At 41.1% G+C, this 12,734-nt stretch overlaps 1 protein-coding gene and 1 long non-coding RNA gene across 9 annotated transcripts in view; both read left to right on the forward strand.

Moving 5' to 3' along the window:
• Positions 1-12,734, forward strand: part of SH3KBP1 (SH3 domain containing kinase binding protein 1) — a 134,597-nt gene that overhangs the window by 87,890 nt on the left and 33,973 nt on the right. For all 8 annotated transcript variants that reach the window (XM_083439448.1, XM_083439451.1, XM_083439452.1 and 5 more), the window contains 2 exons: positions 10,991-11,066; positions 12,396-12,490. In XM_083439448.1, coding sequence (XP_083295574.1) covers positions 10,991-11,066; positions 12,396-12,490 — 171 coding nt within the window. The remainder of the gene's footprint in view (positions 1-10,990; positions 11,067-12,395; positions 12,491-12,734) is intronic.
• Positions 3,440-10,887, forward strand: LOC310677127. Its single transcript, XR_014510944.1, has 3 exons — positions 3,440-6,390; positions 6,763-10,084; positions 10,431-10,887. It is a non-coding gene; the product is annotated as an uncharacterized lncRNA (long non-coding RNA).

Genomic DNA, 12,734 nt, shown 5'->3' on the forward strand with positions numbered 1-12,734 from the left:
TGTGCCTATCTATGCCTTTCCCATCTTGATTCATTTAAAAGAGGTCTGTGCAAAAGGTTCCTGGTGGATTGTGTTCAGAAACATTGAGTTGAGGTCTTCATTCTCACTGCACTAATAATGTTGGAAAAGTGGAGCAATCGTAATAATATCCATTGAGGTTTCAACTTGGACCTGCTCAAATGAAACTCTGTACAGTGGTACCTCGGGTTACATACCCTTCAGGTTACATATGCTTCAGGTTACAAACTCCGCTAACCCAGAAATAGTACTTCGGGTTAAGAACTTTGCTTCAGGGTGAAAACAGAAATTGTGCTCTGGCAGCGTAGCGGCAGCAGGAGGCCCCATTAGCGAAAGTGGTGCTTCAGGTTAAGAACAGTTTCAATTTAAGAATGGACCTCCAGAACGAATTAAGTACTTAACCCAAGGTACCACTGCAATCGCCGTGGTACAGTTTTCAGTCTGGACTTCTACTGCAGCAATATGGCTATACAATGAAGGTCCCAATCCTTGCACACAAGCCCAATTGCTCCCTTGTCATCCTCTTCGTAGACATGCTGTAGAGGAATATTAAGATAACTTCTTAGACATCTGAAGTTCATGTTGCACATTTCAGAGCAGCTGACAGATTCTCAGCAGTTCTTACTCCTTGTCATAGCCAATGGAAGAAGCTAACTCTTGGATGAGTCTGGAAAATGTGTGGGCTGCCTGTTTCCTTTTTCACTGTTCATTAATGTTACAAATTCACACAGATGTTATTTTATTTTATATATAAAAAACCTCAAGTATGTGCACGCAGACATACACAAATCCCACAGGCAGGGAGTGATGCGGAGAGGAGGAAACGGTATTGGAGGTGGGCAGGGAAGATGGGAGCATTCTACCCCAGGGGGAAAACAGAACCAGAGGAAAGGGGAAATAGAGAAGTGAGCAGATGGAAGAGAAGGAATGAATGAGTGTGTATGTTTGAGTGCAAACTTCATACCCTTTGAAGGCATATTCAACATACACATAAGTGTATGGTTGACATGAATAGGTTTAGACAGAAAAGTGTTCTGATTCTAAACTCTTTAAGTGGAATCAATCCACTTCGATTTCAGTAGAATTTATTTTCAATGAAACGTACTGCGGGTCACTGTATTAGTGCATGAAATAGCATTTTGGAAATATTATTAGTCCGAGGGTCACCACTGAATACCAGTCAGAGAGAAAAATACACCATTGATACATTGGATGTGCTGCGTAAAGGTAAAGGTACCCCTGCCCGTACGGGCCAGTCTTGCCAGACTCTAGGGTTGTGCGCTCATCTCACTCTATAGACCAGGAGCCGGCGCCGTCTGAAGACACTTCCGGGTCACATGGCCAGCGTGACGGAGCTGCAACTGGCGAGCCAGCGCAGCACACGGAACGCGGTTTACCTTCCCGCTGGTAAGCGGTCCCTATTTATCTACTTGCACCCAGAGGTGCTTTCAAACTGCTAGGTTGGCAGGCGCTGGGACCGAACGACGGGAGCGCACCTCACCGCGGGGATTCGAACCGCCGACCATGCGATCGGCAAGTCCTAGGCGCTGAGGTTTTACCCACAGCGCCACCCGCGTCCCGGGGTGTGCTGCATAGCTACTGCTGAAGTTTTAGATTTGAAGTTGTTCCTGACCTTTCATGTTTTTTTTAATGGTTTTGAAGTGTTGTTTTGCTGTTTCGAAGTTTCTGTTTGATACTTCATTGTATTTCTCTTCAGTTGTATAGTCCCAGGTTCATTCAATTTTAAATAGCAGAGTTGTATTATATTCTCTACTTTTTTTGGATTGCCATCTCCCCATACGTCACCCACCGCAGGCTTATTTTTACTACAGTCACTTTGGATGACTGCTACTAGATCCATTTTAGTCAAGTTTCAAGACTGGTCTTAGAAAAGAAATTGGCTTTGCCGTTTTGGTAGATTTCCATTGGCAGTAGATAAACTGGAAGACCATACTAATTTTACTGGATTTTAGTACCATCAGCCACGGGCTATGTGGCAAATTTTGGGAGAGGATACATTTATTGCTCTGCAGTGGTTCTATTCCTACATGACAGGCAAATTTCAGAACCTAGTTTTAGAAGACTCCTGTTCTGGCCCATAAGCATTACCTTGTGGAGTTCCACAGGGTACATACCTTGTGTCTTGTAACTAACAGAGCTTGTTGTTTCAGAGTCTTCAGTATCCTGATGACATTCTACTATCTATCCTTTTCTTCAAATCCTGTTGAGAATGCAGTCCCTGAATTGTTGAATCAATAGCATGCTGCATTGAGTTTTGTTAGCATCCATTTGTCTGGAGAGAGACAATAGAGTACACGTCTGGGGGTGAAGTCAAACTGCTGCGTTTGCAGCACTGAAGTTACCTCCCCAGGGTGCAAGTCTGGGCAGTGTGTATGGAGGTCCTGGGCTGCCTAGCTGACAAGACACCTCCTCTGCCTCACTTATGTAAGGGAAAACAGAGCAATGTATTTGGCACCAGTTTGGCTGCAGGAGTTGTCAGAATGAGATGTGCAAAGCGCCATCCAACTTAGGGTCTCCACTCCGGAAATGGATAGGGTTTACTCCTTAGCTTTTTCTTCTACCCAAATATATCCCGCAAGGCAGTGGAGGTTTAGGATCAGAGATTACCTTCTCCTAGATGGGCTACCTTCCCAGGTTGATGAGCCCCAGCTTCCTTCTGCTGCACATGCAAAAACAGCCATCTTGACTGTTGGACCCACTACTGGTCTTGTCTGCTCAATCCAAAAGATACTTTATTTGTATGCACGGGAAGTCCATTACTGAGGGTTTGAGACCCATTGGCTACCCTCACCTGGTTTAGCTGGTCAGTCAAAGCCATTTCCCGGGGTGTTGGAGAGGCTGTTGCATGCTGACAGCTTCTAGGAGCCACAGGCAAGAGCTGAGTGCAGAGTGAGGACCAAAGGTAGATAACCTATCCCAGAAGAAGCACTATGTGTCCCTCAACAGAAGTACTACCCCTCGCCTAACACCCTATACACCCCTATGCTTCAGCCAAGTTAGAAGTTATGACAGTTGGTGAGATAATGAATCATACAATACACTATTGCCATTCACATTGCAACACTTTGCACATACAGTGGTGCCTCGCAAGACAAAAAGAATCCGTTCCGAGAGTCTCTTCGTCTTGCGGTTTTATTCGTCTTGCGAAGCAAGCCCATTAGCGGATTAGCGCTATTAGCGGCTTAGCAGGCTTAGCGGATCAGCTGTTAAGCGGCTTAGCGGCTTGGGAAAAAGGGGGGTGGAGGAAAAAACCCCGCAGGAACTCGCAAGACATTTTCGTCTTGCGAAGCAAGCCCATAGCAAATTCGTTTTGCGAAGCACCTCCAAAACGGAAAACCCTTTTGTCTAGCGGGTTTTCCGTCTTGCGAGGCATTCGTCTTGCGGGGCACCACTGTATTTTGTTGCAGGAGATAGCAGAGTTCCCTTTTTAGGAGAGTGTGATTATTTTCCCAACCAGAACTTTTTCTCATGTTCCTTTCACACTGCAGTACCTGTTGTGCTATGGAACTATGGATTTTTGATCAATACATCAGCATGTTGCTCAAAATTTCATTCACCACCCGCAGGAATGGTGTGGCACAACTATGAACATCATTGTTACTACTCCACCGTTTCCACCCAAGCATGCTTGTGTTCCCTCAAGGTTCAGCCATGAAAATGGCAGGAAATAACTGTAATTTCCATTATGTTCCAATAGATTTCTAGAAGTGGTTTTTTTTCATTGTGTGAAAAAGCTCAAATATAATGTGGAAAATAACTCTGTTGGAGAAACAGAGCAAACTGCCATGTGAATGAAGGCTCAGTTTCCTCTGCTTGCTGAATACCATGTGACTGTGTCATAGGAGTTGCATGTGGGTTCAGAGGGATATTACTTGAAAATATACTTCTCTGCGCATGGATGGATGGATGAGCAGCCCCTGGAGCAGCCCATGGAGCAACAATAGCTTTTGCTGTCTGTGCTAGCAAATGCAAGATGCTTCTTTAACCACCTTTAAGCCTTCTTTAAAATAAAAAAAAGTGCATTATAAGATCTTATAACTGAAAGTTTGGGGAGCAAGTAAGATGACAGTAAATATTTTGGGAGGATTACCTGCAGCTCTTTACTGCTTCTTGTAGTCTTCTAAGGGCTCACCAAAAAGAGAAGTTAGATTAGCAACGATTAGCATTAGTAACATGCTTAAGGCACTTCTCTGCTGTATTTGTGTTGTCAGATTTTCAGTTCTGCAGATTTCCTCCCACGTTGTGCAGGCTTCCAAATGTTATGAAATGTGACTCCAAGCAACAAAGCATGCACGTGCACAAGCAAAATCCCCAGGTGTGTTGTAGTGGCATATGCTATGTGTGTGAAGGAAGACATCCCACGGCTCAGTTATGCGTTTTACTTAGAAAAAGGCCCGTTTTGATGTGAATGTGTCAGGCATGTGAATAATAGGCGTGACTGTTGATGCAACAACTAGTTTGACAGTAAGATTCTAGTTCTGCTTGTTTCTGTACACCTCTGTAAACAAAAAGCTAGACAATATCTCTGAAACTCCAGTGATGTCTAATTTGCAAAATGATGTAGGTTTAATTAGAATTGTTATTATTGGGTGTTGACAGTTTGCAGCATATTCCATATTTTTTGCATCAGTTTAGCAAATCCAAGCAATCCAAGAGCTTTTGATTTATGTTTTATTTATTTCATTTAATTTTCTGATCTTTTTGGTTTTGCTTCTTTATCAGGGAGCAATGGAGAGTGTAATGTACTGACTGGGCTTCTCCTTTTCTTCCTTTAACTTTGTGTCATTGGCATTCTTGTTCGTCTGTGATTTTAATAAGATTTGCTCTGCTTGTTCTGATGGCATCTGCTCTGCCTGAATTGCTGCTGTCCCCTTCCTACATCCCACATCATCTGGATAGATAAATCTCAGTAAAACCTCCTGAGTGGAAGAAGTTTACATTTCTTAACCATTAGCAATAATTGAGAGATTAGCAAACTAAAACAGACAAGAGGATGATGGTTATAATTTTTTATATACCGCTTATATGCCCAAATGGCTTTTGAGACTATCACTCTTGTACATAATTTTGGAACAAGACAGACCAACTTTTTCTATTATAAGAGAAAAGGATTTGTTGCAGTTGTCATAAAAAAACCCCTGTGTGAAATGCTTCACTCGTAAAATGAAGTTACAAGGAACCAGGCAGAGGGCCTTCTTGGTTGTGGCGTCCACTCTGTGGATGGTATGAGCGTGGGCAATTGTTGAGGCGAGCAAGTGCGGAGATTGCTCTCCATGCTTGCCTCAGCCACCACCTGGCTCCAGCGGTGGCAGGGCATGGCGGCCCCTTCAATATGGGTGGTGTGCTGCCCCTTGCCAAAAAATACTGGGGGAGCTAACACCCCGTCCACCCAATATACCTGGCACCTCTAGGTGCTGTAATTCACAATGGTGACCACAGAGGGAGTACACTCTCTGTGGACATGGGTACCTTTGCTCCACACAAGGGAAGTCAGTTGTGCAGATTTCATTGTCTATGCTAGTTCTACAGTGGTTCATTAGCAAAGTGTAGTGGGAACAACATATGAGGAGCAAAGCACCCTCTTTGTGCATAAAGTGCATTCAGTACTCTCAGCCTGAGAGCAGACTTCCACAACTGCTGCTTCTAACATTTTCCCCCCAAAGCATATAGTTGCTTGTATATTTGTTTGAACAATGCAGACATGACTGGAAGTCTCAATTTGACAGATTCTCAATATGGTTTGGAAGTTTGATTGATAATTGATTCTCATTGTTCTTATATTCTGTATCTAACCTATGCTAAATGAAGTTATAGTTTGGGGCTGGGTTAATCCAGTGGACTCAATATATGTCAGTTCACTGCCAATTGTCGGCCCGTCATGTGTGCAGCATCTGCTATTCATATGATTAAGCTTTCTGTACTGCATACATAAATTTTAAGTTGTATTGAAAAAGCTTGCATATTGTGATTGGTCAGTGACCACTGTGAGAGCAGGATGCTGGCCATATTCCTCTTATGAATGCACATGACTAGCTGAGAACAGAGAACTGCTCAACCTAGGCATTAATTTCAAGCCTCTGACACAGGCCTGATGGTTGTGTTCACTGCTCTCAAAGTACAATTTGATTTAATGTAGGCTACAGTATATATGTCAGAAAACAACTGTTGTTGATTTAGGACTGGTACTCCCAGAAATTTCAGAGACTAACTAGACTTGATGTGAGCAAGAAATAAGTAGACAGATGCAAATCACTGCACGCCAATTTCATTAAAGTTCTAGAGACAAATGATTAAAATACGAAATTGGCCAAAAGGTATTATTTGCCATTTCTTCATTAGGTTAGTAGTACAGTGGTTACAGGGACGCGGGTGGTGCTGTGGGTAAAAGCCTCAGTGCCTAGGACTTGCCGATCGAAAGGTCGGCGGTTCGAATCCCCGCGGCGGGGTGCGCTCCCGTTGCTCGGTCCCAGCGCCTGCCAACCTAGCAGTTCAAAAGCACCCCCGGGTGCAAGTAGATAAATAGGGACCGCTTACTGGCGGGAAGGTAAACGGCGTTTCCGTGCGCTGCACTGGCTCGCCAGATGCAGCTTTGTCACGCTGGCCACATGACCCGGAAGTGTCTCCGGACAGCGCTGGCCCCCGGCCTCTTAAGTGAGATGGGCGCACAACCCTAGAGTCGGACACGACTGGCCCGTACGGGCAGGGGTACCTTTACCTTTACAGTGGTTACATACTGAGTAGTACCTCAGGTTACATATGCTTCAGGTTATATACGCTTCAGGTTCCAGACTCCGCTAACCCAGAAATAGTGCTTCAGGTTAAGAACTTTGCTTCAGGATGAGAACAGAAATCGTGCTCCGGTGGCATGGCAGCAGCAGGAGGCCCCATTAGCTAAAGTGGTGCTTCAGGTTAAGAGCAGTTTCAGGTTAAGAAAGGACCTCCGGAACGAATTAAGTACTTAACCCGAGGTATCACTGTATTTCAATCTAATGCATAAAGGTTCTAATGCTCTCTTCTGTGCTATTTTCATCAATGAGGAATGTACACAGAATAAAATATAGTACAAGGGCCTCTCTCTTTCCAGAATAACTGGTAAACAGCTAACTAAAACAGGATTATAGGATTTCTGAATGAGACACCTGCCATACCTTTCCTTCTAGCTACTGTACTGCATAGTTTACCCCAGCTCCTCTCACTCTATAAATTAGTGCTTAGTATTATACTTAGCAACATATAATTTGGAAGTCTGTGCTCAGATCACTTCAACAACATTGGATATTTTTATCCAGGTAGCAAAAGAAAATATATCACTTGGTGGAATAGCTATCTTAAAAAAAGAAGTAGTAGGCAGAGGAAAGAATGGTAACCAGTTATCTTCCATTATTTAAAGTATTCCCAAACATCTGGAGGGCCAGAGTTTGCCTATGCCTGCTGTAAGGTATAGAAAACCCCACAGCAAATCCAACTTTGCTTTCAAACATCTGCTATTAGGCTTAACTACAACACTTCACATTTCTTGTATTTCATAGATTTCTTATTTTTCTCAAAATCTTGTGATATCTTCTTATTTCTTTGCCACTGGATCATCTAGGTCCTAGATTCTAAGATGATTAAATTCTAGTAGCTATTTATCTAAAGAGTAGTTGTACATTACAATAATTTGCTCCAGCTGCCATGAGCCTCAACCAGCATGGCCAGCAGTCTGCAATGATGAGAGTTGTCGTCTACAACATCTGGAGAACCCCTGGTACCCCATCTCATGTAGGCAAAAGTTATGGATGTCGCCCTCTATGGAATGACATTGTGAATAGAGTCTTCTCTGTAGGGGTGCCCTTACTGTGTCATTTCCCCCCTCCTAGAGGCATAGATGGTTAGGGCATTACTGGGGTCTCAAGGTGTTGGAGGAATTTAATTTAATCTGTGCTGCCTAAGGTCTTATGGTTTCCATGAACTGCTTTCAATTTGACTTTTAAATAACTGGTTTTAATTTTAGCTACATTTCACCATTCTATTGTGTATAATGTGCTTTATACTATGTGATTACTATGTAATGTAGGGTATTTTGTAAATAAATAGATAAAATATTTCTATTTAGCTCAGGTTAAATAATGTGCAGCACAGTTAAAGAACATAAATCAAGTTAAACTATAGCAGCAGCTCTTCTTTCCCCCTCTGTATACTCTATATTGCTACTGGGATAACCAGTGAGCCACTTCTGATGAACTTGCCAACTGCATTTGGTGAGAGAGTGGGACTGCAGCTGGTCAGACCATAAACCACAACCACCTGTTCCATTGGACATCCATGTGTGGGCAACTCGTTCACGTAAGCCCTACATGCTAAAAATATAAAACACGTAAGTCTAAATGGACAGATGATACCTAGACTTTAAGTGGAATCTGAATCATATTTTTGAAGAGCTGTGAGATAGGTTTCTTCAGGCTCCCCTGTTCCATATAGCTGATACATTCATCAGAACAGGCCAAATAATAATAAATAACAAATAATAATGAAAAATCTGTTTTAAGCATCTTGAGATGTGATAATGCTGTGGAGTAGAACGTGCAAATTTCATGTGTTCTTCGGTTCCTCACTCTTCTTGTCTAAAATAGAACTTTCATATCTCCACATTTGAGGTGGGAATTTGAAAGTTCTAATTTGGAAAAAGACAGAGGGCATAAACAGGAAGCAGGATACCATTGTGCTTCCTACATTTTCCACATAATTATCATGTTCGAAAAAGAGCGTGATGTAAAGAGTATAATTTTTAGTCTTAGAATCCCTGAATAAAATACGTGCAAATAAGAAGCTAGGAGTTGATATTGAAGTCTAGAACATGTAGATACGCTGTAACTTGGTATAACAAACCACAAACGTACGCCAAGATTAATATGGGTGTTGTTTGCAGTAATCCTGTACAAATCATATTATAGTGCACACAGCTTCCTTTTGCATTCTTCTGTGCCCCACCCCATTTAATCTTAGAGTTCTTTGCATAGTTTTAAAATTACCATGCCATTGTGTTGGCTTAATTTATGATGTGTTTGAAGCCATTATTGAACATGGGAAAAGTAATTTTTGATGTACATAATCATTGAGGCCTACCAGTGTAAATTTTGTGTGACTTTTCATTGTGATATAAAATGGGAGGATAAAATATCTCAAAGAGCCCTTAGCCAGAAATCTCCCCTAATTTCACCTTTATTTGTATTTGTTTCTTTCTTAAGCCTGATGATAGTGAAAGGTTCAAATTCAGACACCTGAGATGAGAGGGGCTTGGTGTGTTGTGTTTTGAAATGCTTCCGAGAATGGCAAGGACTTTTAAAGAACCACAGCATTCATGTGTCCTCTGTGTAACATCAGAGGGCAATACAGTTGGTTGCAAAAATAGTACTCTGTATTTTATGAGATGTCAGAAACATAATGTGGCGGAGATGAAATGAGGGGCATTCTGTTAAGTGGGGCTCTTAATCTGGAGTAAGAACCAATACTTCAAACAAAAGACACATTAAAAAAAACATCTGGCAACCCTTCTGGCAGATGACATCAGTATAAAAACAAATGGACTTAATTGGCAGGATCACCTCTTTGCCCCTTCAAGCATAAATCAACTATTTCGCTTTTCATACAAACAGCCTGCCAGAAGACAATTTGCTCCCTTGCCACCATGCGTTCTTTTATGCAACCATTTTAGCTAATTAATTAAATTAGTTCATCAGACAGATTTGCCCGACACCCTCATAAATTTTGGATTATCTCATTTGAGATCCTCTGCTTCTGCCTAATGAATTCTGAAAAATGTTCTTCCACAACTAAAATCTGGGCTATGTGTGTTTAGATGATAGTGTAAGAGGAAAAAAAGGTGGGGGGAGGAGAAGGTAGACCTCTGCAAGTGAATAACTCTGCTTTGGTCTTTGAGTTTATATAGCATTTTGTTCCTCTGCTGATTATCCCCCCCCCCCCCCCGGAAAGGTCAATGTCTTTTCAAAAAGGTGAGCTGCTCCAAAGCTCAGTGTCCTGCTTAACTGCACTTGCCTATACAGTGGTGCCTCGCAAGACGAAAAGAATCCGTTCCGTGAGTCTCTTCGTCTAGCGGTTTCTTCGTCTTGCGAAGCAAGCCCATTAGCGGATTAGCGGATTAGCGACTATTAGCGGCTATTAAAGGCTTAAGGGATTGGCGGATTAGCTGCTAAAAGGCTATTAGCAACTTAGTGCCTTAGAAAAAGGGGGTGGGGAGCGGGGGGAAAAACCCAGGAATCGCAAGGCATTTTCATCTTGCGAAGCAAGCCCATAGCAAATTCGTCCTGCGAAGCACCTCCAAAACGGAAAACCCTTTCGTCTAGCGGGTTTTCCGTCTTGCGAGGCATTCGTCTTGCGAGGCACCACTGTAGATATAAAAGACAACAATCCTATCTCAAATTGTTCAACTGAAGTTGCTACTTTGAATACCAGAACTCCATTGGTAGTTATTGCATCTGACCAAATGCTGCTCACATCACTGGGTTCCATAGACCAATTAATGTTTGCAGTGTTGTTTCTTTTGGGTGTAGCTATTTGACAACTTATATCCGCAGCTTTTTACTCCCAAGTGAAACATTTAAGAATGATTGGAAGTATTTAATAGTCAATTATTACTGCATACCATGTACTATTGCTTGTGATGGGATATTCACTTGTCAGCAGAGCTTTGATATTTCATATGATTACAGGGATAGAACTTCATTGGCACAGAATGGGATGTAATTATAAGGTCACAAGGGGGCAGTTAACTAAACAATTACATTTCTTAAAGGAATTCTGGCAGGTAAGGCCTGAGGGAATAACATCAATAATATTTTTTTTTTTTAAGGATTGAACAATGACATGAATTGTGACGTTATGTTCATTACTTTCTTGCTGAGTTTTTGGTGAGATAGAATAAAATAAAGAGGAGTTGTTTATATGTTTACAGACAGTTGGAAAAAGAATACCCACAGCCACAGCAGTTCAGGAGCCAGCAAAAATAGAAGTGGACAACAGGACAAAGGGTAGGTCTTGCTGCTGGGATACCCCTCCCTTCTTTTTGTGCTCAGAGCATCTAGGTGTCTGGGGAAATTTAGGGAACTTTCATCTCTTAGCAATTTCCTAATTTCAAAAATAATAAAGAAAATATGCCACAGGGCTTTGGGCTAAAGATGCTGAGAGAGAAGACATTTTGCTTTACAGATTTTAAAACCTGCATTGTTCTTTTATATTATAACCTGATCCCTACCACCAAATATTGGATTAACTTGCACTTTAAATTCTTAGAGAAATCCAATTTGTTTTTTTGTTTTTTCTCTCTTAAAATGTGCATTTTGCAGGTGTGTCTTAGGGAAATAAACACACACCTCTTACTTACTCTCTGTGTTTGAAAAACAGATGATAAAGTCTCCAAGAGGAAATAAAAATAGTAGGGTATTTCTAGCGCTATGAATAATGGCTGAAACCTATAATTAAAAATGTTTGCTTACCTTTGCTTCATTGGATAGAAAATGACTTGTAATCTGGTGTCTAAATTATTGTCAGTTTTTCATACTTTACATACTTATCTACTTAGACAAGATTGTTGCTAATAGCTGCTGCCCCCTTTAAAACAAAGACACTTTTGGAAATCAGTGGTTTAATTATGTTACTTAAAATGTTGAATTACTAGTATTAGCAATTCTTTCTTGTGGTAACAAATCAAAGGAAGAGAAGAAATAGAACTGAAGTATAAGAATGATCATTAGTAAGATTCATGTGCACACATTTCCAAATAGAAATCAGAGGGCATAAGCTTTACTGCTTATTTATTCTTGACATGCTCAGCTGACCACTATGGGGAATGGGAGGTCTGTACTTGTCTCCCATCCACTCATATCCCTTTACTTGGTTAAAATATGCAGTACTCCTACATATCAAAAAAACCCTAATGCCTTCTCTTTTCTATAAATGTTATAATTTTTTTGTAACGGCATAATATGAATGTTTATGTTGAATTGTTATGTGTTTGTGTAGTAAAAACTATTAATTTAAAAATGTTAATGGTGACCTCCCACTTGACTATGTGCATAGCAAGGCTCTGTTATTCCCCATGGGAAGTGGCTGCACCCAGCCTTAGTGTGAATGAGTAATGAGCACAGCCTTTCCAATTAAAGTATTTTAATGGAATGGTTCTGGCTACAATAATTTTATCAAATGACTGTTTCTACAGAAATAATCATTATTTTTCTCTATCTGCTAAAGTGCTTCATACATTTTTAAAAATATTGGGAAATACGTTTCTTTCAAAATTACATGGGCGTTTTGGTAGGACAGTATATTGAAATACACTGTTGTTCTTGTTTTTCTTTCAGTAAAGGAATATTGCAAAGTTTTATTTTCATACGAAGCACAGAATGAAGATGAACTGACAATCAAAGAAGGCGATATTGTCACCCTTGTCAATAAGGTAATTGTAATTTTTCTGGGTGTTTTTTTTTTTAAGTCATGTGTTTTCATATGAAAATGCAGTTGACACTTGATACTCTAATTGAGTGCTTGTGTGTGACCATAAGGCAAAGTTTTTAGGCTGGTTATTCTTCAGAAGCATTATGTGTCACAGGTAAAACATTAATTGTGTCTTTCAAAAAGTCTCACAGTTTTCCTTCTGTTTTTCTGGTCCCCCTTTCCTTCCACTCTGCAGTTTTAATCTG

This window comes from Podarcis tiliguerta (assembly GCF_965153285.1).
Source record: "Podarcis tiliguerta genome assembly, chromosome: 4".
Lineage (NCBI taxonomy): Eukaryota > Metazoa > Chordata > Lepidosauria > Squamata > Lacertidae > Podarcis > Podarcis tiliguerta.